Below are 27,816 nucleotides of genomic sequence, written 5' to 3'. Positions count from 1 at the left end.
GGAGTGGGGGTTGGGGGTGGGATGTCTGACTGTATTCTATTTGTGGGGAATAAAAGGGAAACACTCAACACTCAGAACTTAATGTTCCCTCTCTGTGGACGATTCTGTGATGTCACGGACTGCCTAACGCTTGAATCCTTTCCTGAAACCATAAAGCTTTATTATTTTTCTCTCTGGTGTCTGTGCAAGGCGATTACTCACATGGAGCACTGCCAGACTGCAGGCCCAGTTCACGGTGTGTGCTATAGTGCATTATAGTACTGAATATCATCAGTATGGATGTGACAGTCTCAGAATGACGCAAACTGGCACACATGTAGAGCCTGCATTAAAAGCGTCTATTTGCATGAATCACTTGTCATGGAAGCAGCTGTCCTGCAAACCATCAGCGCGTTATTATGCATGATGAGGGCTTGATTAGCTGTTCTAAGAGCAGCGAGGGGATGGCAATCAAAGTCCCCTAGTTTCTAATTATCTTCATCTATTTGGGATATATCAAGTTTTCCATATGTTCAGTCATTGACCTTCAGTTTGCGTTGAGGCCATTTTTCATTGCAAGATGAAGATTTCGTTTTTAGGTCTTATTGCATGGTGATTATGGGGCTATTAATGTTAACTCTCCTGTGTGTGTGTGAGTGTGTGAGCCAATACAGGGAGGGTTTGTGGGAAACAGCGACCCCCGCAGGTCCGTAGTTGTATTGATTCAATCCTGTTGAAAAGGAGAGATTTTAAGTGTCTGTCATTGGTCTCTACAGGTAACAACATAAAACAATACACACTTAGCCACACACCTCGAAAGAATTAATAAAAACTGCAATAACAACAACATTATTATTATTATTATTATTATTATTATTATTATTATTATTATTATTATTATTATTAATAATAATAATATAGAATTTATTAATGATAAGTTTACTGAGTTTGCATAAATAACTGCAAGGCAAACATTGACAAATCGCAGTGCACATCAAAGAGAGCAGAGAGACGAATGTTACCGTTTTAGAGCATTGCGCGGTTTGTCCCTCGTCGGCTGCTGTAAGCCGTCCAGGAAGTCAGGCTATTGCTGTATTGATTTCATTCATTCAATACATTTGTGCATGTAGTGTGAATATTACAACATTTGGTAATAAGTTCATTCATTCAGAATGCGTAGGAGAGCTGAAGCTCCGTCATCAGGCAATGAACCTGCCGTTGCTAATAATAAGGTAACGTAACGATAGCAAGCTGTTTGTGGCTACAGGTGACAGTTCTGCTGGCGAGTATTAGCTGACTGAGTCTACAAGCTAACGTGTCACTTTGTTTTCGGTTAGGTAGATGTCTGCTGGTGATATTTATATTTATTTGCTCTTACAGTGGTTTGGAGCATGAACCAGTTTCTGTCAGCTTTCCATTATTTTGTCCAAAGAGAAGAGGAGCCAAACCCCTTAAACAAAACTGCACTATTTACAGCTTTGTTTGTTTGTTTACGGCTTACTTACGGGTTATCTAATGAATATTTTACTTTCAAACGAATCATTGGCAAGCGATCCTCAAAAAAAGAGAAAAGGAAAATAAAAAAGAATGAATAAACGATCTAAGCAGTAACACTTTTGGGCCTGACTCTACGACTGAGGTTAATAAAATCCAACCTCCACACTTTTGAAACATTTCAGTGTTTAATTATAAATCGAGATGTAGAAGTGAGTGTGCAGTCAACGTTACATTTTCTTTTTTGCATAAATGAGGTTCCGGATCAAAGACGGCCCAGCCAAGCTGAAGTCAAAGGCAGTGTGTCTTACAGCTCCGTGCTCGTCAACATTGGGAAGTGTTTGCTTGTGATCATCCTCGTCCCTCCGTTCCTCAACTACGCCTCCCTTCAGAGAGAAGCACAGATGCTCTTGCCTAAAGGTTCACTCATCTTAAAGTCGTTGTTGCCAACATCAATTTTATGTTTTTCTGCAAAATGTAATGTCATTACTTATTAATTGCGTAATTTAAACAGTTATGAAGTTCTCAAAGCTGAATGAGAAGCACTCAGCGAAGCCTAATCTTTGATTCAGTTTTTTCCCCATGTCTTACATCCAGATGGCCAGATTGTTGATGTTGGTTTGGGTCAAAAGATGCATCTTTTGTGTAAAGGACGAGGAAAACCAGTTGGTAATAAGCTGCCTGTATTTTGTTTTCAATTAGTTTTTTCTGGCACATGGCTCTGTTTTTTAGCTAAGCTCTGCCTGATCAGTCTGTTTTCCTGTAGTTATACTGGATGCACCAACTGGAATGTCCTCAGATGTTTGGTTTCACGTTCAAGAGAATGTTGCATCGCTGACAAAGGTGGGGGTTTGACTCACTCACATTACAGAATTAAATGGGTGTCGTTCTGAATGATACTGTGAAATGTTATAGCATTTTATTAATATGACTGAATTTAATATCTCTAAATATCTGAATTAAATAGATCTAGATTAGTCATTTTTGCCATATGCTGTACATTGAGAGTCAGTCAGTCAGCAGTCACACTGGCTTTCCCTCTGACCACCATGGTGAACTTCCCCCAGAATCTGCGACTACAAATGTGGCTGTGTTTTTGTTGTTTGGGTCGTGCTGGGACAGCCCTTGCAGTATCTCTGCCAGCCTCTGTCAGCCTGGTCTTTCTGCCGGCAGAAAGTCCAGGCTGACAGCCTGCCCCATGTTGTTTGTCTGAAATGTGACCCAGATGAAGTCATAGCCATGTTGCGGAAGGGCCTGACACATAAAGTGAAAAAAGACTGCATAAGCAACAACAAGAAAAACAAACATACAGAGCAATGTTTACACTTGTATCTGGATCTTTTTAGGGCTACTCAGCCATCATGCATTTTTAAAGCGCTTGAACGCAATAAGGCAGGTCTGGACTGTTCTGTAAGGTGAGCTTGGTGTGACTGAAAAAAAAATCTTCTCGCTGTCCTTGTTTGTCACGCTGCTCAGGTGTGTACATACGACAGAATGGGCCTGGGCTTCAGCAAGCGGCTGATGCAGAATGAAACCACGGGAACAGAGAAGGTTTGGGACATGTCAACGACTGGACGGTGAGCGTGCTGTTTTATGAGACCGTCACTCTGAGCGGTTGTAACTATAGACGGCATGTAGAAGACAGACATACGCAATACAGAAATGCACTAAACCTGCACTATTTGTAGTAGGTGATGGGAGAGACAACTCTGGTTGTGAAACACATCAGGTAATATAGAAGTTTATGAGAACGTGCTCCACCTCTCACTTGAATTATTACATCACGAAACATTTTCCTGATCAGTTTGAGGTCACAACCTCTAGTCTCAAGTCATATTTAATATAGCAGGATGTTGATTGTTGATTATTATCCCATTTAGAGTAAAATACATGATAAAGCTTGGCTTGCTTTATTGCTTACCTAGTGGCTTGTTTTCCCCCTGTTTTTCAGTTAGGGCCAGCAATCTGTTTAATAATAAATAAATAAATAAAAAAGATAAAATAGCCAAAATGCCATATTTAAGCCTTTAAAACAATAGTCTACAAATCAGTGGGTGACCTCATCGTAGCTGCAAGATTCTTGTATATGCAGTCTATATTTGTGACATTTAAAATGTGTGTTAATGCCTGCTGCTGTGCAATAATTTTACACTTTAAAACTGCGTCACAGTTAGGATTTGTCTTTTTAAATTCTTGTAATTTTCTTTCTAAATGAATGAGTCTGCTGTTTTTCACTTGCGGGGCCTCCTGTCTCATATATAGGCTGTTGTTGTATTTGTAAACTCAATTTGTATAACTTTAAAAGATGAATTTTCTGTAATACTGATTGCAGGAGGCCAGCATCTGTGTGGAACATACCTGGTTTAATGGCACCTTTTCAGTTTCTATGGCGACCTCGTGTAATGTTTGTATCGGTGTCAGGTCATTGTTTCTCAGCGGCGCACGACGGAAAGTGATATGGGATTTTGAATGCCCGTTTTATTATAAACCCACGGTTGATATCTTCTCTTCTTGCTAAAATGCTAAAGGAGTTATTTAAAACCTTTTCGCACTACTCTGCTCTACATCACACGCGTTGGACGAGGTGCTCAGTAGACGAAAACGTACCTGTTTTGATGATATGATGAGGCTCGTGACTGATCTCAGTCAGAGTGAAAGCAGAGACAGCGGCAGCTTTTCTAGCACGCTAACCTCCCATCAGTTTCCCATTATACAAGAGTGTTACCCACAATGAGTAAACAAACAGAAGAAGCTGCTGGCCACTCAGCTTGACAAGCTCTAGCTACTGGGAGCTATGGGAGAGAGACAAGCGAGGCAAGCGCGCTTCCAGCAACAATAGCAGACTGTGGCAAGGAGCGTTATGACACAACACTGTCTGAGATGAAAGGAGAGCGGTTGCTTTCACTTTGGTATGTTTTTATTTATGTCTATTTTTTAGGTTTGAATAAGCAAGCACTGCTGACTTTGTTGACCCAGCGGACCGGTTAGCACTGTCGCCTCAGTCCTGGTTTTAAATCTTCCCCGGGGCTTTTCTGTGTGGCGTTGTCATGTTCTCTTCTCATGTCTGTGTGGGCACTGCAGCTTCCTCCCTCAGTCAACATTTTATGACGAAAAAAACCTGTCATCATCAACAACCATGCCATGCTGAAAATCACCTTTCTTCACTATTATGAATCTCAAATTGAACTTAAATTTTAATAATCTTCTTCGTCTGTAATAATCACGATTCATCCGACTTCTTTGGAACTGTGATCTACAAGATGTTGAATCATGGGGTTTACTTTTTCATTGGACTGCACAGTTGTCCTGTGTATACTTTCTTTTTCACATGATTATCTACTGAGTAAATCAAAGAAAACAGAAAGACAGAAAATGGGGAATATTCTACTTTTCTATCTATTAAAAAACTGAGAGAAAACCCTTTAAAGGTTTCTTGGCAACAGGCAATGTCAGGCATTAATTTTAACCACTGAGCAAAAACGGGCCTTCTTTTGTCTCTTGCAGTGAAGGAGAACAATCCTTATAAAGCATTTTGTTTGTTTGGTATGGTTTTACCTTTTTAGACAACAATTTATGCAACCACTCTCCAGAACATTTAACTCTTTGTTTCCAAAAAGAAACATTTTGCTTCCTTGATGTGACACAAAGCAAAGACCCCAGTACAATAACATCGCAGATTTCACTCGGTGCGTTTGCCATAGCAGAGTAAATATTCACAGGGAATCAGTATTACTTTGATAAAGTAGCTGTTTGGGACTTCTCATTAATGTTCTAGCCGGAGACTGATGTGTGCACATCCTGCTGAACACACTCCAGGCCTCCCCTGCGTCACGCAGCCACAGGATTGGGCTCTAATCATCCTCTCTCTGACATCGTAATGCGTTTGTCGAGCCTTAAATCTGCCTAAGGAATGAGCAGCCGTGATTTGCCGACGGTCAGCAGTCTAGTTTAGTTTGGCGTCCAGCCCGGGGGAAGTGGTCGGCTGCCTGTTTGAGGTGCAAGCAATCAATTTCCCAGGATTCAATATCTGAAGAGGTGTGATGACTCCCTAACCTTAACCCTGTGAGTCTTGTGAAATCTCTTCGTTTCAGGGTGACACCTTGGGTTTGATTTATTAGCACAACAAACCCGGGACGAGCAGATGGCTCTCGCTGCGCCTCATGTAATGATGATGCTCCCCCTGATGATTTAAGTTTGCTGGTGATTGTTTTTCCTGCGGTGTTTTGCAGTGGAAGCGAGCCAGCAGGCCCCCTCCGTTATGCTGTCATTTGGGTTTTTCAGCAGTGCTGTTTATTTTGGTGCCAGATCTGGAAAATTAGACATCAGAAAACTAAAGATACTGCTGATTTGATTTTTTTTAAAAACTGTTTACATTCTTTATTTAGATTATTTTTGCCTCTTAATATAATAATAATGGAAGCAGATTAGAAATTAATGACATTACTGCAGTGCCACCTAGCTAAACAGATATGGTGGCCCAGTTTGCGGTGCATCCTGGTTGTGTGCAGAAGCTCACGAGTGTTGCTGTCTTCCAGGATGGTGGATGATCTGCACCGGCTTCTGGGGGCTGCTGGGATAGTCGGGCCCTTTATCCTGGTGGGCTCTGAGCTTGGCGCACTCAACAGCAGATTCTACACCCACATTCATGATGTGTAAGTACTGCAGACCAAAACTGAGGATTTTGGATGAGGATTGGCATCTAATCCTCCACCCACACCACTAAGTGTTTTCTCAGAGTTACATCAGTTTGGTCAGATTAAACACAGTGATGCCAGTATTACATTATGGAGAAGCGGGATGGTCTGTTTAAAAACTTTAGATTTAGTTTGTTGTTTTTTGGATGAAATCATCTGTAAGTACAACATGAATTCTCTGCTGAAGGAATGCATTTTATACATGCAGTCATGCAATTGGTGCAGAAGAAAGTACCTGATTGTGTTTGGTACCAATTTTCTACAGAGTTTACTTTGCAAAATGAATTGGGAACCAAAATCACATTTCACTATTGATCGGTCTGTTTGGAAGCTATTTGTCGAAAGGAATATTCAGACTTTATTTCACTTTGATTTGGCCACAAACTGAAGTGATTTCCACATCTCCTCCATAAGTGGGAGAGAGTAGACCTGAATGCATTGAACAGGCTATAGTGACAGCAGCACTCCTTTATATGAGTGTGCACAGCTAACATGAAGAAATCCTGGCTATGTTGAACTTGCTTCATAACATAAGAAAGCGGCATTAATAGCAAATTTCAACAGTCTGCGGATCAAAATCATCTTCTTGTGCATCTCCAGGCCACTTTCACCACAGCTGCTGTTTTAGATGAAGAAGCGTGATAACTAAAAACGTAAAAACCCTCAGTTGTCAGTTGTGTATATTGGTACACGAATTTAATTGAATTGTGCTCTTAAAAAGCTTTAAAGGAAACCTGATTATGGACATGTGTAGGTAACTTTCTTAACATTAGCATCAGTAGTTTAAATGTGATGTAAAACACTTTCTGCCATGGTTCTTTACTGATGGTTGGAATGGTTTTGGTCCCAATCTGTGAAGATGATTGACCATGATGAATGTAGATGATAGCAGAGGTGGGCGAGGGGAGAGGAGGGTAAAAATTGGTGTTGTTGTAAAAGCCTCCGCTTTCTGTCATCAGCTGTTAGTTTGATCCACAAAATTGCCTCTATCATTTTATGATAAAATCTCTTCTAACAGCAATTTCAAAGATGAATATATACAGTCAAATCTTTTAAGTAAGACTGCATGCCTGAAAATTTCAGGGTTGTGGAGAACCAGCTCTCATCATCAGCCATTATCACTTTTTGCGTGACATTTGGAGATATCGAACAAATTTAAATTAAATTTGCAGTTCTAAAGGAAGCTGGATGTTTGCTTTAAGCCCACGTTTAAGGTCCGTGGTGAAATTGCAGGGTAGGCCTCAAAGTGAAAATGGTTCGAAAGGGGCTTCTAGGGAGCAGCTCCTTTGGAAAGTGCCCGGACGCGTGGCAGAAGATGTCCTTGAGGGGGATATCGGCCAAATTTAAATGACTTATTTTGGGGAATTTTAGCGGCTGATTAAATCACACCTTCTGTAGCTTTTTGTCCTGGGACACAAAATAAAAACTTGGAAAATGTATAACTTTAATCTGTATCTTGCAAGTCCCTCAACTTTGTCCATGCTATATGTTAGAGACGACTGTATACTGTGGATTAAGACATATTACACCACCAGCCTACTGTGTGAGTAACTGACTTAAAGTACAGCGCTGGTGGTAATGAATGTCATGCTAAAGATAAGACAAAAATAAAATGTGTGTTACTATTTAAGAGTCCTTCATGTCCTCAGCAAAATTTAAAGAAAGCTCATTTTAAAATTGGTTGATAGACATTTAGGAGTTCTTGACCTCGCATGTTAAAATATATCCCAGTATACGGTCCCATCATCTCACATGACTCACCCTTTTCAGAGACAACGAGGTGATTAACGTGACAAGCAGCCCGTACCAGGGATGAAAGATTTAGGATTCAATCAGGCACAATGTTGCTGCTGTTAAGGGAGAAAATTAAGAAGTGGTGAGTGGATGGCACCTTTCCAAATGGAAATATTACCTCGGGATCTGGTGTATGCGTGTGGTCATCTGTCTGTGGGGACAAATCTCCAGGAAGACAAATGAGATGGCGCCATCCATCTCAAGCTCATTACTTCCCAGGCCAGGAGGGTAAAGTGGACAAGAGTAGTCAATGAGTCGTTCTTCATCCGACTGTGTGTGTGTGTCCTCTTGTTGTCCTCAGGCAAGTGTCAGACCTGGTGCTGATTGATCCCATCCCAGAGGACATTTTTGAAGAGGACAAGTGGAACGAGTACTGGTGAGTTTGTAGTGGAAGGCTTCAGAGGACTGAGTCGGAAGAAGAAAAAAAAGTAAAGATGCAAAGGAGAGAGAGAGAAGATGGAAACATGTCGAAGAAGCAAAAACTGGGAAGGGATGTAGAGTGGGAAAGAAGATTGAGAAAAGAGGAGCGTGGAAAAGGGAGCGAGAAGGATGATAACAGCTCTGAGGGGCAGAGAGGAGGCAGATAAAAAAGCGAGAGGCAGGGAAGAGGTGAAAAAAAGGGAACTGTATCAAGAAAAAAGAGGATTAGCATGAGGGGAAGGGAGGCAGAGGCGCTAGCGAGTCAAACTCTTCCCTTACTGGCATTTATGGCAAGAACAGTTGATTATTTTTAATGGGTGGGGCTCATTAGCATGATTAATTGGAGGCCACAGAAACTCATTAGCTGATTGCACTCACTTGAGCAGGGAACAGATGAGGGGGAAGCCGGGGTTGTGGTGGTGGTCGGAACTGAGTGACAGACAGTGGAATAGCTCTGCTTTAATCCTCCGAGCGATATATGTCAAGTCAGTGTCACAGCATATATCTCATTATGCATTAATTATCATACGCGAGGTGTTAAGTGGGGGGTTGGTTGTTATTAATGATAAGCAAGAGTTCAGAGCAGGACTGTTGGTACCAGGTATGCAGTGCTAACTGTGTTTGTTTACAAGTACGGAGCATGGAGTGAAGCTATTAAAAGGTATTTCTCTGCTGAAGAGATTAGAATTAATCAGATGTACAGTTTTGCCACTGGGATGGCTACGTGATAAACAAACCTCTAGAGTGCAGTTTTAGTGTATTTGTTGTCACCAGGTACAAAACAGAATTTCATGCTCAAAACCTGAGAGACATTATTGTTTCATTGGTAAATGATTTGAAATGTATTTATATTTATGTGCATTTTGTTTTCTTTACGTGGTCTTGAACAATAGTTCTTCAGACTTTCTGAAGGTCTCTGAGATTTTCTTTAGACGTTGGCTGCTTTTTCACTCACTCACAGTCCAACCCTTAAATCCGACCATTTCAGTCAGAGTCAAATATTAAATATATTTAAAAAATATTTTTTTGTTTGTTAAGCTACTTCAGATGGACCAATGGGTCATTCAAGCATAATTGAATGGTTCTAACTAAAGGAGTGAACCAGCGTGGTGTGTCCACATAATAGACAACACAGAACCCAACAGCCTATACACCAGCTTGTTGTAAAACGCATCATTTTTTTGCATTTCGAACATTTTTGAACAACATTAAGACTGTCTGTTTGCAATCAGTGATTCCCAAAGAACTATTCGCTGAAAACTCAGCTTATCTTTCCATGGTGTGCAGTGTGTCCTTAAAATAATGAGGAAACTGGACAAGTATAGGACAAAAGAAATGTCGGGCCATCTGCAGAACCTAAATGTTGTGTACTTAAGAAATAGAAGAAAATACAGCAAAGACATGACACAGCCCTTGAGATATTCATCTGGATGTTCAGTTGATCTTTCTATTGTTTACTGAAGCTTCATCAGAAATGGTCTCAGTGGCTGTCAGGAAGCTATTCTTCAAATCAAATCATCAAATCAAAATTTATTTATATAGCACATATTAAAACAACAGTGTTGACCATAGTGCTTCACAGTCAGTAAAAACACGAGACAGTTAAAACAAACAATAAAACAGGACAACAAACAATAGGTAACAACACAATAAGCTAAAACAGCCAACTAGTTAGAATCAAAGGCCAAAGTAAAAAGATAAGTTTTAAGACGTGATTTAAAAGACTGGATAGACTCGGCAGTACGAATATGTACAGGGAGGTTATTCCAGAGTCTGGGTGCCACGGTTGCAAAGGCCCGGTCTCCTCTCGACTTCATTCGAGACCTAGGTTGCATTCTTAAGGAAGTGAAACAAGGAAAAAAGGCCTCATTACTAAACTGGACTGAAAGTCAGTAAGAAAAAGTCTGATGGAGCGATGAAAAGATTTGACAGTTGCCAAAATTGAATTATGAGTGTAAAAAGTTCCCAGCAGAGCGTTGAGCTGTGTGAGGTGATCAGATGTGGATGATTGGTGTACACTGAAGCTTGATTAAAGAAGTCCATGATTTTTTACGAGTACTGTGGTAGAGTTGCTTTGGTATAAATTGTTTCCACCATAATTTTATACTTTAGACACGCTTTCATTAACATAACTGAATAGAAATGAGCTTTATAAAAATAACATTTTTTTTATTTATTTATTTTTTTCACCAGAGTTGATTAGTTAAATCTTAATTAAATTCTGGCCTTATTAGAAATCAAACTCGCTTGTAATTATTCACAGTTATCCAAAAGTAATTCTAGATTTATGCCCCAATAAAATTAATTTGTATCGTACAAAAATAATCATTTTGAGGGACTACATTGGTTTAGCATAAAATAAACTAGCCTGATACTGAGCTTTGGAGAACCACAAGTTACCATTAAAGGTTTTAAATTGGCAAATAAACATGTTTATCACATCTTCGTTTCCTGTGCAAAAATTCTGCTCGTGTATCTTTGTACAGATATAATTAATAAAGGATGCAAGGAGAGGCAAATCAGTTAGAACAGATGCAGACGTAAAGGACTGCGTATGGCATAAGAATGTAAATAACAGGATGGTAAAATCAGTGGTGAAAGGAAGGTTATTTAGTTGTTCCTAAGAAATGTTGCAACCACAGCTCTGTCTGCCAGTATTAGGCCACAGCCTGTATAAGGATGAGTGAAGGCAGATAAGAAATGGATCCCTGAAAATGGCCTAATTTGTACGGGACTCAAAGTGGAGCAGCACCATTTATCAGGGGTATGTGTTCAATTATCCTCTGATTAATAGGCATTCATTTCACTGGGTACATGACACGGCAGCAACGATCCAATTACTCTATGGCTGATTTCATTTATATATTGCTTCTCCAAAGACTTACATTTAGTCAGTTTAAAAAAACAGCTCCATCATCTGCGCTTTGATTTCCATGGATGACTATGTAGGAATGAGGGAAACTGCACGAAGACCCAAAGCATGTTCAGCACCAGTCCGCTCACGCCAGCGTCACCACACCACTGACATTCTTGCGTTACTTCATCATTTTCCTTGTTTTACCTTGTTTGTTTCACAAACTTGCATGTCTTCTCTGTCTTCGATGTAGATTTATTAGCTGTATGACGTCTTATATTATTTGGTGGACATGATAAGTAATGCAGGAGGGAGCAGGACTGCACCTGAGCAGGATTGTGGGGAGACCGTATCAGCTTTGCTCTGGGACTGGAGGATTTACACATCAAAGACCAGCTCATTAACAGAGGCTCTCTCCCAAAATTAGTTCTGTTACATCCTACAAAATGAATCGGCCCCATCTCCTGAGAATGCCATGTGTGTGTGTTCGTGCGCGTGTAGGCGTTTGCTTTTGCACACTTGTTGTAAAGGGTCAGCTTTCTTACTTGGGATTTTGGGCTGCAGACATCGCAGCATGTGTCGCTTTGCTTGCGAGCATAGATAATACCGCCTGATGAAAAATCAAGCAGAGGGTCTATCATTGAGATTAGGAGAAGCCTCGGCGTACGTCTGGACAAATTGCATTCGGCACAAAAGCCGGCCACGGGTCGGGGTCACTCGGCACCGTCCGTTTTTGTTTCACCAGTGTGAGCAGAGAATCATTTTCGTCTTTCCACTTGAAAAAGGAGCCTTATTTCTTTAATTTAAACCAATCTCTCAGTATCTGTTTGTGTGAGCATGTTAATAGATTGGAGTGTGAAATGCATTTCTGAGGCTTTGGTCTTGCTTTATCTGGACTTTGAATATAAAGGCTTTTTTTCATAGACTGAAAAAAAATCAGATAATCTTTTATTTTTTATTTAATCCATAACAGCAGCATTACATGACTGATTGGTCTGAATACTGAACGTTTACTGACAGTGATGTGATCCCATGTAGTGATCTCCATGACATAATCATGCCCATTTTTAATCCAGTGCTGTGTCAGGGCATTAAGATCATGGGCACTCAGTATTCATTTTTCAGCCTTGAGATTTCTCCAGATTTTCTGAATCTTTTGATGATATTATATCCTGTCAATGAAGCGATATTCAAAGAAAACCGTTCTGAAATTGTTCCACAATTTTAGAGATATGCTTTTTTGCAGTTAATGAAACTGACCTCTCTAAGATGTTCTTTTGCTACCCAGTCGTGTGACTGACATGTTGCCAATTAAAGTAATTAGTTGCGAGATGTTTTCTTTTAGTACAACTTACTTTTCCAGCCATTTGTTGCTGCCGTCCTAATTTTTTCAGATGTGTTACTGCCATCTAATTCCAAATGAGTCAGTATTTTTTCAATATACCTTCTCTATATTTATTCCAATCCTCTCTGTATATACCAAATCCCTGTAATCTTACCTCGATATCAACTACTGGTGTATTTATAGGTAAATAATACGTTAAGCATTTTCAGATCGCACAGCACTTAATTCTTGCAGCTTATTTTGAAGGCTACAAATATTCAGATGAGCAATTTTTAAACTTTTCTTTTAAAGATGTCTAATAGCTTATAGTTTAATTCCACTGGCATCCTGATTTTAATATTATTACATTAAGATGAGCCACCAAAGTTTCTCTTACAAAGAGCCAAGCGTAGCCGCTTACAGCATAACTGCCCTTTGCTCTAGCGTCGAGTTCAAGTTCAAACTTCCTGTAGCCGTTTCAGCAACACGGTTTATAAGAATTTGTCCTTCATGTGCTCACACACACCACAAGACACATCCAACAAAACACAACAAGGCAGGTAAAAGTTCAAATCTTTTCTTTCTCAGTCATTCATAAACAGTAGTGTGTTCCCATTTTTTTTCATGATGACTTCCTGATCCTTGATCTACAGGAATTCACTAAGATGCTTCGAGCTCTTATCTACGTCTCTTAACTTTCCCCAGTCTATGACTTTGTTCAGTTTGAACTTGATTGGCGTCCGTTTTTAGCCTGGTGATTAGTAGTTCACTCTGAGCAATCTCAGGTTATTCCATCAATCATGTCATTCCTTTTGCTTTGTTTTTTTTTTCAGCTTAATCTAAACACTCGACTAGGAAATTGGTTCTTTTGTTTTATGAATCAAGTATTGTATCTGTAAAGAATCTAAATGGTGATTCTTCTCTTTTTAACTCCTCATACATTTTCTTGCTGAGCAAGCATTTCTTTGAGAAAGACCGAATGTACAAACTCTGCCTCGGTTACAGTCCTCTCGTTCGTCCATGTTGTCTGTTTTTTCTCATTTCCTCTCTTTCTCTCGCTCTGTAATGATGGATGAAAACTGTGCTGACAGTCAGACTGCCCTGACTCTCTAGATGGCCATTTAATGATCAGAGATTCCAGCTGGAATGAGACAGATTGGTTGGTGTTAAGTACCAAAACAATTACACTAACAATGCTGCATTTAAAGCAAGAGTTTTGCTGTGGTTTTACACACTCCTGTCTTCTGCAGCCAGGCGTGCACACGTGTGATATAAAACAAATTTAAGCCATTGGGAATATATTTGCTCAGAGAGCAGAAACGGAGGGGAGTGGTCTTGTCTAATGGGATGGTCCTTCTAATGAATGCTGATTGACTGACAGACGCTCCGTTTTAATGTACTATTACTGTGTTTAGTGTAACTCAGTCCTCAGAGGAGCACTGCTTGAACATCTCTTTATCCCTTTCCTCTCAATCTCAGGTCTTTTAAGTGTTTCTAATTATTAGGTGTGTTAATTGTAATTAGAACCACTGTAAGCGTAACTATTGCTGTTATGCTGCGCTAATGAAACAGGGCTGTCCCGGCCCCTGTGTATTTACCCCAGTGTAACCTATAGTATTGATGCAGGGAGGAGGAGGCAGGGAACTGACCGTGGTGCAACACTGGCACCTTGTGGTTGTGCTCAGTATTACATGTCTGTGTTTAACTTTTCCTTTTAATTTAGACAATTATTCCAAGTTATTATGCTCTTATTTCCTGTTTGGAAGGATTCTTAACACTTAAGAAAATGTTTTGCTTGCGAGGTTTCAAAGTGCGTCTCGTACAAATGATGGGTTGGTAATCAAGTGAGATGAACTGGCTTCCAGAGCTGGAAGGAAATCATGGATATTGAGGACTGATTGAAGACAGTGTTTTTATTATTGTTATATGTTATTCATTAGAAAAGGTGAAACGTTCAAAATGAAAAGTAGGATGTCACAGAACCTGGCAACCATCTTGGTAATGCCCCTGGGCACTTATTTGTATAGTTATTGAATCCAGTATTTAAATGAACGTTTTGAATTTTAGAGCTTAATGGCACTGGAAATAAACAACAATAACAACAAAGCTGCATGTATAGAATCACTAGCCAAATCTGATTTGGGGGGGAAAAAAATCAAGATATAAAAAATATTAAAAAAAAACTCTACAAGTTGTTCTGAAAACAGAGTATGGACAGAATCAGCATCTCATACTCAGTTTTCCATTATGGATGCAGTAAGATGAGAATAACTGTAAGTGCTCTGACCTACACCTTTAAAACAATAATGAGTAAAAATATCTGCCAGCACATCGTTGAAAGTGTCGTGAATCTCTGCTGTTTGCCTGCATGCTCAGATTTTTCCCTGCGCTGTTGTTAATTGTCTCTTTGGGCTCAAAGAGCTCTCCCATACATTCGTGTTTGCTGAGTGCTGTCTCTCCCGCTCTAATGTCTCTGGAAAAACACACATTTAAGTGGAGCTAAGGGACTTTAATATGAAATTGGTTAGCAACAGAAAATCTAGCTGGAATTCTTTTACTTTGTCAGTGAACGTCTGCCGATCCTTATGTTGTATTTCCTACCTTCCTAAAGCTAGTGTACTCTCTTTTAACGTGTAGTATGTCCAGAGAGTATTCATAGCACTTCACTTGTTTAACATTTAGTCATGTTACAGCCTTATTCCAACATAGATCTAATTTTCTTTTCACTTTAAAATTCTGCACACGAGACCTCGTAACACAAACTGGAAAGGTTTGGTTGAAGTTCTTGCAAATGTTTTCAAAATATAAAACAGTACATCAGTATCAATAACCTTTGTTCAGTACTTTGTTGCAGCAATTACAGCCTCAGGTCTTTCTAAATATGATGCTACGAGCTCTGCTCACCTATTTTTATTTATTTTTTGGCAGTTTCTCTTATTCTTCTTTGCAGACTCTCTCATCAGCCTGGATGGGGGAGTGTCAGTGCACAACTATTTTGAGATCTCTCCAGAGTTTTTCAATCAGGTTTAAGTCTGGGCTCTGGCTGGGCCACTTAAGGACATTCACAGAGAGGTCACTTCTTTGTTATGTTGGCTGCATGTTTAGGGTTGGTGTCCTGTTAGAACCTTTGCCCCAGTCTGAGATCCAGAGTTATCATCAAGGTTGTCTTTGTACATCATCTTTCCCTCAACCCTGACTAGCTCCATGATGCTGCCACCATCACACTTTACTGTAAGGATGATGTTGGCCAGATGATAAGCAGCGCCTTGTTTCCACAAGACACGACGCTCATCATTCAGGTCAAAGTGTTCAATCTGTGTTTGATGAGACCAGAGAATTTTGTCATGGCATGGTGTGTGAATATTTATGTGCATGTCATATTTCTATTTTAAATCGTTAATACATTTCCAGCAAACTTTTTTCTCATTATGGGGCATTGTGTGTAGAATTTTCCAGTGAAAAATTATTTCAATCTATTATGGAAAAAGGTTGAACTAGTGAGGCAGTGTAAATACTGTCCAGGTTTGCTGTAAAAGATGATAAAACATTATAAGAATCAAACATAAAACCCGAATGTTGAATGTTAAAGGTAGAAATGTCCAGGTGTGATTCATTTCTATGTACTGTATGTTGGAAACAGTTTGAATGTGAGTAGTGCCGCACAACACAAGGAGCATGCCTGTTTTATAAAGGTCGGGTTAAAATGTAAAGGTTACCTCACTCGTTTTTTAATGTGTCGCAAATACAACGTAAGAAGTGGCAAAATGTCACTGGGCTGAGGTCTTACTTTTTTTCTGTCCTTGAAGGAGTAGCACTTCCTGTACTGGCTCGTTTTTCATCAAATGTTAGATTTTCTATATTATTTCCATGTTTTAGTAAATTTTTTGGATGCATACAAAATATATACAAAAGGACAGTTTATTCAGGCTGGGCTGATTAATCTACACTGAAAGAGTCAGAGATAAAGGCCCCATCACGTCCACGTTTATACGCCTGCCTTTTTCTAATGGTCTCTACCATTTTTTTTTTCTTAAGAAATCTTCCTTCGGCGTAATAGTTAGGTGAGCCCTCTGTAATAGTCCGTGTTTAAATGTTCTGTGCTCATTGTAATAGTTGGCAGAAGCTCGTGTAATAGTTCGTGTTTTGTGTGTGAGCAGGCTCTCAGGTAACAGAGGCCCTGCATATGAAATGAGATGGTAATGAGGAGGAGGAGGGGAGCCTTATCACTATTGGGCCAAATTCCGACAGTGAATTGCGCAGTTGTAACAAAAGTAACAGAGCGTCCATTCAGCCTGCACTAATCCAGATGGGAAAGTCAAACAGCAGAAAGTCCACGGCACAAACTCATTTCATCACTTTATTAATTTAGATATTGCCTCCTCGCTCCTGTGGGGAGAAGGGAGAAAAAAAAAAAAAAGAGCCCCTCTGAAATGACCAACATCGGTGAGGCGTTTTGCTCTACATGGTTCCCCCACTTCGTCTCCTCCCGTTATCTGTTTAATTCATCCCGCCAATCTTGGCTGTCTTTACCCACTAAATTTCCCTTTGACACGCATGCCTTGCTTCGCATAATCCTCACTCGGGGGCAGAATTAAAAATGGAAAAAAGAGGAGGGAATAGGACAGGTGGCTGGAGAATCCTTGAAATAATGTTCAATGCCAGACCCAGCAATGATTTGACCAGATTCGAATTGGAAGGCTGATAGGGAGATTCCCTCCCCCCCCCCCCCCCCCCCCCCCTTTATTTTTGGAACCAAGGGGCAAGAAAAGGGTGACAGGTGGAAAATGTGCAGAGAATGAGAAGTCCCTTAAGAGCCAGGTCGAAGAGTCAGTTCTAAATTGTAGTGCCAGAATGACTTCAGGGGAAAACTGTGGAAAGGGAGATGAAAATGTCAAAATGTCACTCTCCGGAGGTCTGATTTGAAAAGTTTTCTCTGTCTACTGAAGACTGAGAATTAGAGCAGTAGTTTCTTTTCTCCCTCTGTCTGTATCCATTATTGACCTGAAGGGCGCGTTTCTTCCACCATGAATATGGCAGATGTGTTATCTTTACACAGCTGCTGGTGGCAGCTGATCGTGCTTTCTCTGCTGTTATTTATCAGCTTTGTCTGACCAATCAGCGGTGATGTGCTTTGCTGGAGCAGAGCTCGATATGCCAAGCTACAGTTCTTTGGGTACCGCATATCAACAACAGGTCAGATGGGTTCGTTTACACATGAAAGGTGCATGTTTGTGTTGGTGATATGATGTGAGCAGGATAATGGAAGGGAAACCTACATGTTGTGAAGTGCAGTTTCTTTGAAGCAATGCTGCCTTGTGCTATTATAATTCAAGTATTGGTAAGTTTGTGGAAAAGAGCTGATGACATTTTTGATTTATCTGAGGTCAAAAATGTCAAGAGTCTAAAGCCATTCTAGTGGCTTTGTTAGGTTGTGTAAGAGTGTGTGTGTATGTAGGGGGGTAACACTACACGATGTTTGGAACTTTAGGTCAGGGGTTCGACTTCCAGCTGTCACAGGCCAAGAGGCAATGTACACCCTGGGCAGGTAACCCGTCTGTCACAGGGCTAACACAGAGAGACGGTCAACCATTCACACTCACATTCACACCTGCGGCCACCAATTAAGCCACTAACTGATTGTCTTTGGACTGTGGGAGGAAGCTAGAGCACGTGGAGAGAACCCATGCAAACACAAGGACACACGGAATGGCTCCACCCAGCTGGTGGATTAGAACCTTCTTGCTTTACATGCACACTGAAATGATGACTTCATCACCTTGATGCTCCAAAGTCTTTCTAAGTGCAGAATCGGACCGTGAGCGGTCACAGACCCTCAACTTCGAAGCAAGTGTTTCAGATGCAGCAAGACAGCAAATTCATTGGATGTGATGACAGTAATTTTCTTGCTTCAGCCTTCAGTGTACTGCAGCATAAAAGAAAACGACCCTTCTCCTTAAATATTTGTACAATAATACTCAATAGACATTTTCCTGATCAGATTATGGTCTCTCTTGCTAGTTTAAACTCTTACTAAATACAAGATGATGTTAATTTTATACAGGTAAAGCAGGGTTATACTTTACGGCCCTGCTATCTTGTGATTTACAAGTTGTTGCTGTATTGTAGTGACTTGTTGTTGTTGTTGTTGTTTTCATATCTGATCCTGGTTTACAAGCCAAAATTGCAATAGCCAAAGGACTCAAAGAATCCAATTGGTCACCCTGCAGTGGCTGGGAAGCATATAACCACACATTAAGTGCTGGCCAAATTAGAATTTCAGATGAAATTCAAATTGTAGTTCTTTTGTAGCCATAGGGAGCTAAATTCACATGCATTTGACCTAATGAATGAGATTTGTGCATTTTCTGCCAATCTAAGAATGCCTTTTTTCAGTGATTGGTCTACTTTGCTCCAGCCTATTTTGAGGACCAGAAAACACATGAAATATATGATAGTCATACATTCTTGAATACCTGGATTTGCCCTTTTGTTTGTTTTTTTTATTCTTTGTTTTAATAATTTAATATTTTGCAGTTGAAAAATTAACAATTTCTGTTATTTTTTTAAATCCCCAAACCAATTATTCCATTTGTAAAATGATCAATACTTAAGTGTTTAACCGTTCCTTAGCTGGGTGTAACACAGGGGCTGAAAATGTATAGAACCTGTTCACAGTTGTTTCAGATGTTGGAACAGATAGGGCTATAACAGTGCTGAAATCGGATCCAGATCAGACTGAAACAGGTAGGAGTGTCTCTCCGTGCAGGGGTACAGATCTGCAGTGTGCGTGCTCTATGTAGGGGCAGGGTGCGGGGCACGGCAATAGCGGCAGCAGTGGCGAGTGGCACTATTGATTGGGCTCTGCAGGCTGAAACCAGTCAATTCAGAGCACCAGTGAGCCGAAACCGATTGGGGCTCCTGAGTTACAAAATCCTGCAGCTCTACTTCTCTCACCTGCTAAAAAAGAAAAAAAAAACGGTATTTCTCATTCCCCAGGCAAATGTTTTCAAAGACAAATTTTAAGATTCATGGTTGAAAAAGACTTGAGGAAAAGCAAATAGTATGTGTGACATCGCTGGAGTTGTTACGTGTGGCCTTTCTCAATCATGGCACCATTCAGAGCCTTAGCGTGCTGCTTCACGGTTTAAGACCATCTCACTCATTTACAGCTGTGAAGATTAGGTCTCTGAGGATGACCGCTCATTTAAAGTGTGACTGTTGTAAATTGTTAATTACATTTATTCACAAACATGATTCAGTTTTCTTATCTTACCTGTGTTATAGTTCAGAGCATGTAGCTTATAGCTTGTTTTATTGACAGAGTGCCTTAACTGCAACTGTAAGAACTTTTGAATCATTTTTCGTTTTGCTCTTTTGTCCTTTTCCCAGAAGAAAAAACACAGAACAAAGAAAAAAGCCAACTTAAACAGAACACAACACAGAATTTCAAATTGTACATATCTCTTTAACATTGTTTCTAACATGAGAAAGCGGTTGCTTTATGTGATAATCTGCGATGAACTGACATTACTACAACAAGCTAGCTAACTAATGTCATGTAGCATTTAGCAAATACGCGAGCTAAATATTCCCAATTGGATATTAAATCTGGGTTCATGAGGAGGACAGAAACATGACACTATTTTAACGGTTACTGTCACGCTGTTACCACAGGACTTTAAAAAGACGTAGCTGTTCTCCTGCTCAAGGTCTTGTCATTTTTTTCAGGTATGGTAAGGTGGTGCCTTCATTCCAAGCCAAGCAGTTTTCAGCGGCCACGGGGCTGAGCCGCATGCTGATCATACTGGGGGCCATTGAACCGACTGTGAAAGGCGAGAATGTCTCAGAAGAGGTCATTCAGCGACAGGTCAGGCTGACACACTATACAGTGTACATGCGTCTACAGTGAAGCACGTCCTCAACATTAAAACACTGAAATCTTGTGTGAATGTGACACAGCGAGTCCGGTGTGACTTTAAAGGGATTTGGGAGTATGTAACTAATGGTCAGGGTACAGAAGTACTATCATAACATGCCATCTTTGTAGGCTGAATACAGTTTTCCCCCTCCTCCTTTTTCATCTATAGCACGTGTTCTTTTAACTGAATTAAAATCAGCAGTAAAAATTGATATCTTTCAGGCATTCAAATCTTTTCCCTCTCACCTTTTCCCGTGCAGCCACAGGATGGCGCTAATGCGAGAACAATCGCGTCTCCTCCTCAGCAGAGATGCGAGTGGGTGATGATAGCAGGAGCGTTTGTCTTCATAATGTCAGAGACTGTGAATTTGGCATGATATGACACAAGACATTTTAAATAAACCAAAATTGAACCCGTCTCCTGGAGCTCATGCGTGATATCCTGCATCTCGTGATGCCTGCTATATTGTAAAACCTGGCCTTTTGACAGGTCATACGGTGAGTGAGGAAGACGCTGTTAATAAAAGCTACAAGCGTCTTTTGCTGTGTATTGCAGATGAGTTTTTTTCCCCTATAGAGGAGGGAGGAGGGGTTATTTTGCATTCATCCATACTCAGATTTGTCTGTGAATCACACATACAGCTGTGGCACTTCTGCCTGTCATGAAGTCCTGTAGTCATTTCCACGTCCTATTGAAAAACATCAGAGGCTCGGGGGTAGTAATGGATTTCGATGATGAACAACAACAAGCCAGTATCTTTAAAAGCACGGAGAAATGCTCTCTACACACTGATGCCTGTATTAGCAGAAAAACAAAGGCCGTGACAGTCATGTCAGGGACATTAGAGACAGACTATTAGAGAGAAGTTAATTCCTGCTTCCTTTTTTTTTTTTTTTTTAAACCCTTTAATGAACTTTGAGTGACATTTTTCTAACATCTGCTCACTCGTCTCCTGCAGTTGTCTGTGCGATGCAGTGACGTATGCTAGGGGATGAATGAGAACAGTTCGTTAAGACGCCTTGTTCTCTGCTGCCAGCCACCCACGATTTGATGGCAGCAGTGATGAGGGACCTATTTCAGCTTTTCAAGTGTTACAGTTGTTGCCAAGGAGATAAGGACATCATTGTGCTTGAATTCTCCAAGGACAGAAAAAGGTTTTTTAGACGGGCTAGTGAAGGTTATAATGTACACACAGAGACTCACACACACATACACACCGGACTCAATATAGCATGCATTCCATTTCTCAAGGGCATGTACATGTAACCGCTGCTTAATTGAACTGGACCCGAATTGTTTGCCGCAGTGATGAAAGCACCAAAGGGTGTCTGGTTTCATTGCGTGCAGGTGACAGATGAAGTTAAAGGCGAGTTCTGCTCAATTTTGCAAATTCCCGTGAATTCTGAAGCGCGGTGAACTTTTTTCAGCCTGAGAACAAGAGACAGATTTCAGAAGTGTTATCAGTTTGTTCCTTCTCTGAGCTGCTCTGCTGAATGAGATGGACACTGCCTTCACTGCATTCAGATCGGCTTACTATAGAAAACGTTATTACTACTTTTCCCATCTTTTACAAATTATTCTGCTAATATAATTTTTCTGTGGCGGAAAGAAAGAAGTTGGGGGCGTTTTTGTTCTCACTGAAAGACATTGCATTGTGCATGGAGCTGTTTGTCCAAGGATCTTGGGTTTTTAGACAAACATAAAAGGTTTGTATGAGTTGATATGGGGTTAGAGGCATGTGAAGACGGGTAAAAAAGGTGACTGTGGAATAAGGTTATTCACATGCCCCCAAAATTGACTTGTTAATTCTTTAATTGGGATTGCTCAATTACCCATCAGCGGGTATGGGTATCTGCACATTTATTTATTTATTTATTTTTTACTTTTACTGTGCAAAAGTTATTCTAAAGACTCTTCAGAATTTTTTTCCATCATGCAACTCCAATCAATCTAGGGCTGCACGATTTTGCATAAAATGAGAATCACGATTTTTTGGCTTAGAATTGAGATCACGATTCTCTCACGATTTTCTTTTCCAGTATAAATATTTATTGCACTTATTAACTGCACATCAACTTCGTAACAGTTGAAACTGAACATAAAAACAATAAACAAACATAAAAACAACAAATGTCTCACGTTTTGTTGTTGCCGCAAAATGTTGTACTGCTTGAAATTCCGTCTCCACCGTTGCTCGACACTGCCTGTATAGAGCAGGTAGTGCAACAACAGAAAAATAGTTGCGGGACGGCACTGTGTAGCGTTTGTCTAGGGTGTTGATCATTTTCCTAAATCCCTCGTTTTGCACAGTGTTGATGGGAGCCATATCTTTGGTCAGGTGATAAGTGATAGCCTCCGTAATTTCTTTGAGTTCGACGTGTATAGGGAAGCGCTGTATAAGGTTCCCGTTATTGGTGTTTGGGTGGTTGACCGGGACGGATTTTCTCCTGTCACTTTCTCATCATCCCTGACGTGCTCTCCGCTGTTTTTTCCCTGCTAATTTTAGCATCACACGGCACAGCTTCTGTGTCACGTGGTATAAGGCTCCGCCCTTGTCATTTGTTGAGCAGGAAGAGTGAGCGCTTGTTTTCATGCAGAGTACGTCCCGGATCAAAGTGCGGTACAATCGTCGTCGTCTTTTTTTTTCTTTTTCTTTTTTTTTTAAATCGTTGTCATTTGGAAATGAGATCGCACATAAGTATGAATCGAGATCGCGATTTTCTAACGATTAATCGTGCAGCCCTAAATCAATCCCATCATATTCATCAACTAGCACCACAAAGACTCCAAACATTGATTCAGAAAGAACACAGGAAGAATAGGGAGTCCTGCAACTGATGTGAAAAATTATGTGAAAGGCAAAACACAGGCAGGAAGTTTGGTTTAGTTTTTATCTGTAAAGTGCACTTTGTATGAAGTGAAGTGTACAGTATTTTTACAAACATTAGTTCGCACATTAGTGACATGAGTTCTCGAAAGGATATTTACTTTTAGTGTCTTATAATTTGCACAGAACTTTTTATGTATAAATAATTTTTTTTAATGCGATTCATCACAACAAACTAGGTCTTCTGTTAATCTCACGTTTCTTCATTTAAGGTCTGTCCGATTCATACACTCAACAAAAATATAAACGCAACACCTTTGTTACTGCTCCCATTCCCCATGGGATGGACGTAGAGACCTAAAATTCATTCCAGATACACAATATAACCATCCCTCCCAAACAGTGGTCACAAATCAGTCCAAATGTGTGGTAGTGGGCACATCTGCTATATTGAGATAATCCATCCCACCTCACAGGTGTGCCACAGCAGGATGCTGATCTGACATCATGAGTAGTGCACAGGTGTACCTCAGACTGCCCACAACAAAAGGCCACCCTGGAATGTGCAGTTTTGTCTCACAGCAAAATGCCACAGATGCCACAGCAATGAGGGAGCGTGCAATTGGCATGCTGACAGCAGGAATGTCAACCAGATCTGTCGCCCGTGCATTGAATGTTCATTTCTCAACCATAAGCCGTCTCCACAGGCGTTTCAGAGAATATGGCAGCACATCCAACCGGCCTCACAACCGCAGACCTCGTGTAACCACACCAGCCCAGGACCTCCACATCCAGCAGGTTCACCTCCAAGATCGTCTGAGACCAGCCACCCAGACAGCTGCTGGAACAATTGGTTTGCACAACCAAACAATTTCTGCACAAACTGTCAGAAACCGTCTCAGGGACGCTCAACTGCATGCCCGTCGTCCTCATCGGGGTCTTGACCTGACTCCAGCTCGTCGCCGTAACAGACTTGTGTGGGCAAATGCTCACATTCGATGGCGTCTGGCACGTTGGAGAAGTGTGCGCTTCACGGATGAATCATGGTTCACATTGTTCAGGGCAGATGGCAGCTGAGAATGTCCCAGTTCTTGCATGGCCAGCATACTCACCGGACATGTCACCCATTGAGCATGTTCGGGATGTGCTTGACCGGCGTATACGACAGCGTGTACCAGTTCCCACGAATATCCAACAACCTCGCACAGCCATTGAAGTGGAGTGGACCAACATTCCACAGGCCACAATTGACAATCTGATAGACTCCATGCGACAATGTGTTGCACTGCATGAGGCAAATGGTGGTCACACCAGATACTGACCGGTTCTGGGTCCCCAGACCCCCAATAGCGCAAAAAACTGCACATTCCAGGGTGGCCTTTTGTTGTGGGCAGTCTGAGGTACACCTGTGCACTACTCATGATGTCAGATCAGCATCCTGCTGTGGCACACCTGTGAGGTGGGATGGATTATCTCAATATGGCAGATGTGCCCACTACCACACATTTGGACTGATTTGTGACCACTGTTTGGGAGGGATGGTTATATTGTGTATCTGGAATGAATTTTAGGTCTCTACGTCCATCCCATGGGGAATGGGAGCAGTAACAAAGGTGTTGCGTTTATATTTTTGTTGAGTGTAGATGCACCCTCTATAGGAGCTTTCAGCAGTGGTATTTAACCACACAAGCCACACATTGCTGCACATCAGTGAGCCTCGGTTGATTGAGACCATGCTGCCGGTTTCACAGGTTGTCCTTCTTTGGGCAACTTTTGGCAGGTAAACTGGAACAACATGGCGACAATTGCAGATGTTATCACCCAGTTTCTTTGCCATCACAAGTTGGCCAATGTCAGAGTTGATCAGATACTTGTCCTGCCCATTTTTATTGCGTGCCTGAGAGGAAATCAACGGTCTGTTCAGATCTGTGTTTGGCTGGAGTAACTAAATGCTTTCAGTCTCAAACGGGGAGAGAATGTTTCACCTGTGCAGTTTTGATGAGGTTAACAAGGATACGGTGGATGTTTGCACGCATCTACCTGAATGGTTAGTTTAGTTTTTGTTAAATAGTGACCATCAGCGACCGTGTTTTTTGTTTGTGTTCTCTTTTGTACGGTGGCCCTGAGAGGTCAAACGCTCCAACTTAAGAAAACACCAGCAAAGAGAAAAATGCTGCAAAAGCTCACAAAACACAACTGAAGTTTTTGGGGAGATGATAACGTGACGAAAGTGCAGAACCGAAAAGTTAACAGTAAACAGCGAAGATGTATCCACAATATGTTAGGAAAACGTGATTTTAAAACTCCCATTGCCCTTTTCTCCCTCACAACATCGATGAACTCTCTGAACTTTTAAGCGTGCCTCAGTGCAAACCTTCACTTTATTCCTTCTCTGTTTTTTTTCCATTTCCACTGTGTTTGTGTGTGTGTTTTATGTGCTTTGGCAGCGTTTTTCTATTTGTTGGTGTTTTCTTAAGTTGGAGTCCATTTGACCTCTCAGGGCTGCCGTACATTTCTGATAACTGTGGAAATTCTTTGTTTTTGTTAGCCTGTATTGATCTTTCATGGGTTTTTTTTCTGTTCCTACAGAAATACCTACAAAGTAACCCTGCGCACCAAAGTGCTGCTGTCGATGAGCATTACTTTCTGAATGAAAGTGCAGCTCAAGTAAGGTATGGTAAAGATATGTAGACGCTCTCCCCCCCCAGATTTTTCTGGATGGTTTTGCACATTTGCATGTGGAATTCAAAGTGAACTTCAAAAATATTAAACAAAATTATTATTCTGTTTTTTTTTTTCTTTTTTTCTTTCAAAGGGACATAACAAAGTTTAAGCCCCTCTCCAGCAGGACATCAGTGAGCGTGCTCACGGGGGACTCCTTTGACATGCAAATGCCAGAACACCTAAACCGAGTGAGTGCCTTTACTGTAACTGCACAACTTCATGCTGCATCATTAGGTCTGGTACAGTGACTGAACAATGCTCTAATAACATGGTAAATCATATTCCCCATGCACCAGATGGTAGCGAAGCTTCAAAAGAGGTTTCTGGAGGATTCCTACCCGTCGGCCAATCACATTCACATAAAAGGAGCAGACCGGCGAATGATCTACAAGAAGCCATCTGCCATCAGCCAGCACCTGAGGAAGCTAGTCAACCAACGACAAGCCAAGCAGCAGAGCGAGTGACCCGTGTCCAAAATGTAACTACACCCCAGACATGAATGGAGTAATAAGACAATCAAGTTACTTTTTTTTTTTTTTTTTAAACATTTCTTTGCAGCAATCTGGAACGATTGTCTACACGTCTGCTAAGGTTCATCAAGCAGTCAATTTCAGAACACTTTTTTGCAGAGCTCTGCTTCATTGGAAGCTTTTTAATTGAAGATAACTGGAGGGTATTCAATGTGATGAAGTATTTCCTGTCTTAGATTCATCTTATCTTTCAAGTTGTTATTTCAGGCTCTTCACCTGATTGGCCAGTACCAAAAAAATTAATACATTATTCCTTATCAATGCAAAGGCCACACACACGTCACCGCTCAACCGGATACCTTTTTTTTTTTTTTTAATCTCACTTGGTTCTGTCTTAATATTCTGCCATGTTATAGCCACAAGGGAAGATACATGGAGTCCTCTTGCGCTGCTGCATCACTTCATTTTGTTACTCGCATATAGCTGACCTCCTGTTTTTTGGACTTTTTTTTTAAAACTGCAAATGTTTTTCAAAAATAAATCTTTATATATATATATATATATATATATATATAAAGTGTTTGTTTGTTTGTTTGTATAACACTGCAGTGATCTTATTTTCTGGTATAGATTCATGTGAAAGAAACACCAGAAAGCACTGGTTTATCCTGAGGATTTAAGTTTAATTATGACACCACATCAAAATAAAAATTTCCAACAGATCTGGAATTTAATTCCATCCATATACATGCATAGCAACAACGTTTTAAGAAACATTTTCTCCCATAATCAGGACATTGGAATGATCATTTTACATCAGTATCCCCCACTGACCTCCCAACCCATCTTGTTCGTCAGCAATAAACTTAATTCTTGTACAACTTGCTTTTTTTTTTTTCTCTTTTTGTTTTTAAATTCCCAATGGGGTTACAAATAATTATATGCACAGTCCCCATTTCGTAATACTGCTTTCAGTAATGTTCCCTCATTTACAAAGTATTGCATTGAGAGCAAAATTTGAAAAAGGGAGACCAAAGTGTATCATCAAACAGAAATACGAGTACTATACAAGAATGCTGCCATCCTCATGAAAACATCCACATCTGAGTTGAAGAAAAGAGACAGGGACAAACAGCCACATATGTATGCAAAGCCATGTGTATATGCCAAAATGTGAGATGCAGGGTTGTGCCAGGTGATCACCCCCACCCACCCCCCCAAAACGGCGGCTTTTTAAGGCTAACAAGTCATTAGTAGCAAACTGCAAGTGACATTTTGGCCATATACAGAAACTGGTACAGCAAATAAGAATACACA

At 40.7% G+C, this 27,816-nt stretch overlaps 1 protein-coding gene across 1 annotated transcript; it reads left to right on the top strand.

Moving 5' to 3' along the window:
• The first annotated feature begins 1,049 nt into the window (after positions 1 to 1,049).
• LOC308405451 (uncharacterized protein) lies at positions 1,050 to 27,723 on the top strand. The gene is made up of 11 exons (XM_080896116.1): positions 1,050 to 1,211; positions 1,731 to 1,893; positions 2,071 to 2,142; positions 2,240 to 2,316; positions 2,950 to 3,050; positions 6,009 to 6,125; positions 8,263 to 8,337; positions 20,288 to 20,426; positions 25,895 to 25,977; positions 26,121 to 26,217; positions 26,326 to 27,723. The coding sequence occupies exons 1-11, from the start codon at positions 1,152 to 1,154 to the stop codon at positions 26,491 to 26,493; spliced, it is 1,152 nt and encodes a 383-aa protein (XP_080752242.1). The 5' UTR covers positions 1,050 to 1,151; the 3' UTR covers positions 26,494 to 27,723.
• Positions 27,724 to 27,816: the final 93 nt, after the last annotated feature.

Source organism: Rhamphochromis sp. 'chilingali' (genome assembly GCF_963969265.1).
Source record: "Rhamphochromis sp. 'chilingali' genome assembly, chromosome: 11".
Classification (NCBI taxonomy): Eukaryota; Metazoa; Chordata; class Actinopteri; order Cichliformes; family Cichlidae; genus Rhamphochromis; species Rhamphochromis sp. 'chilingali'.
Note: the sequence above shows the minus strand (reverse complement) of the source record. Positions and strands in the feature narration are given on the sequence as shown.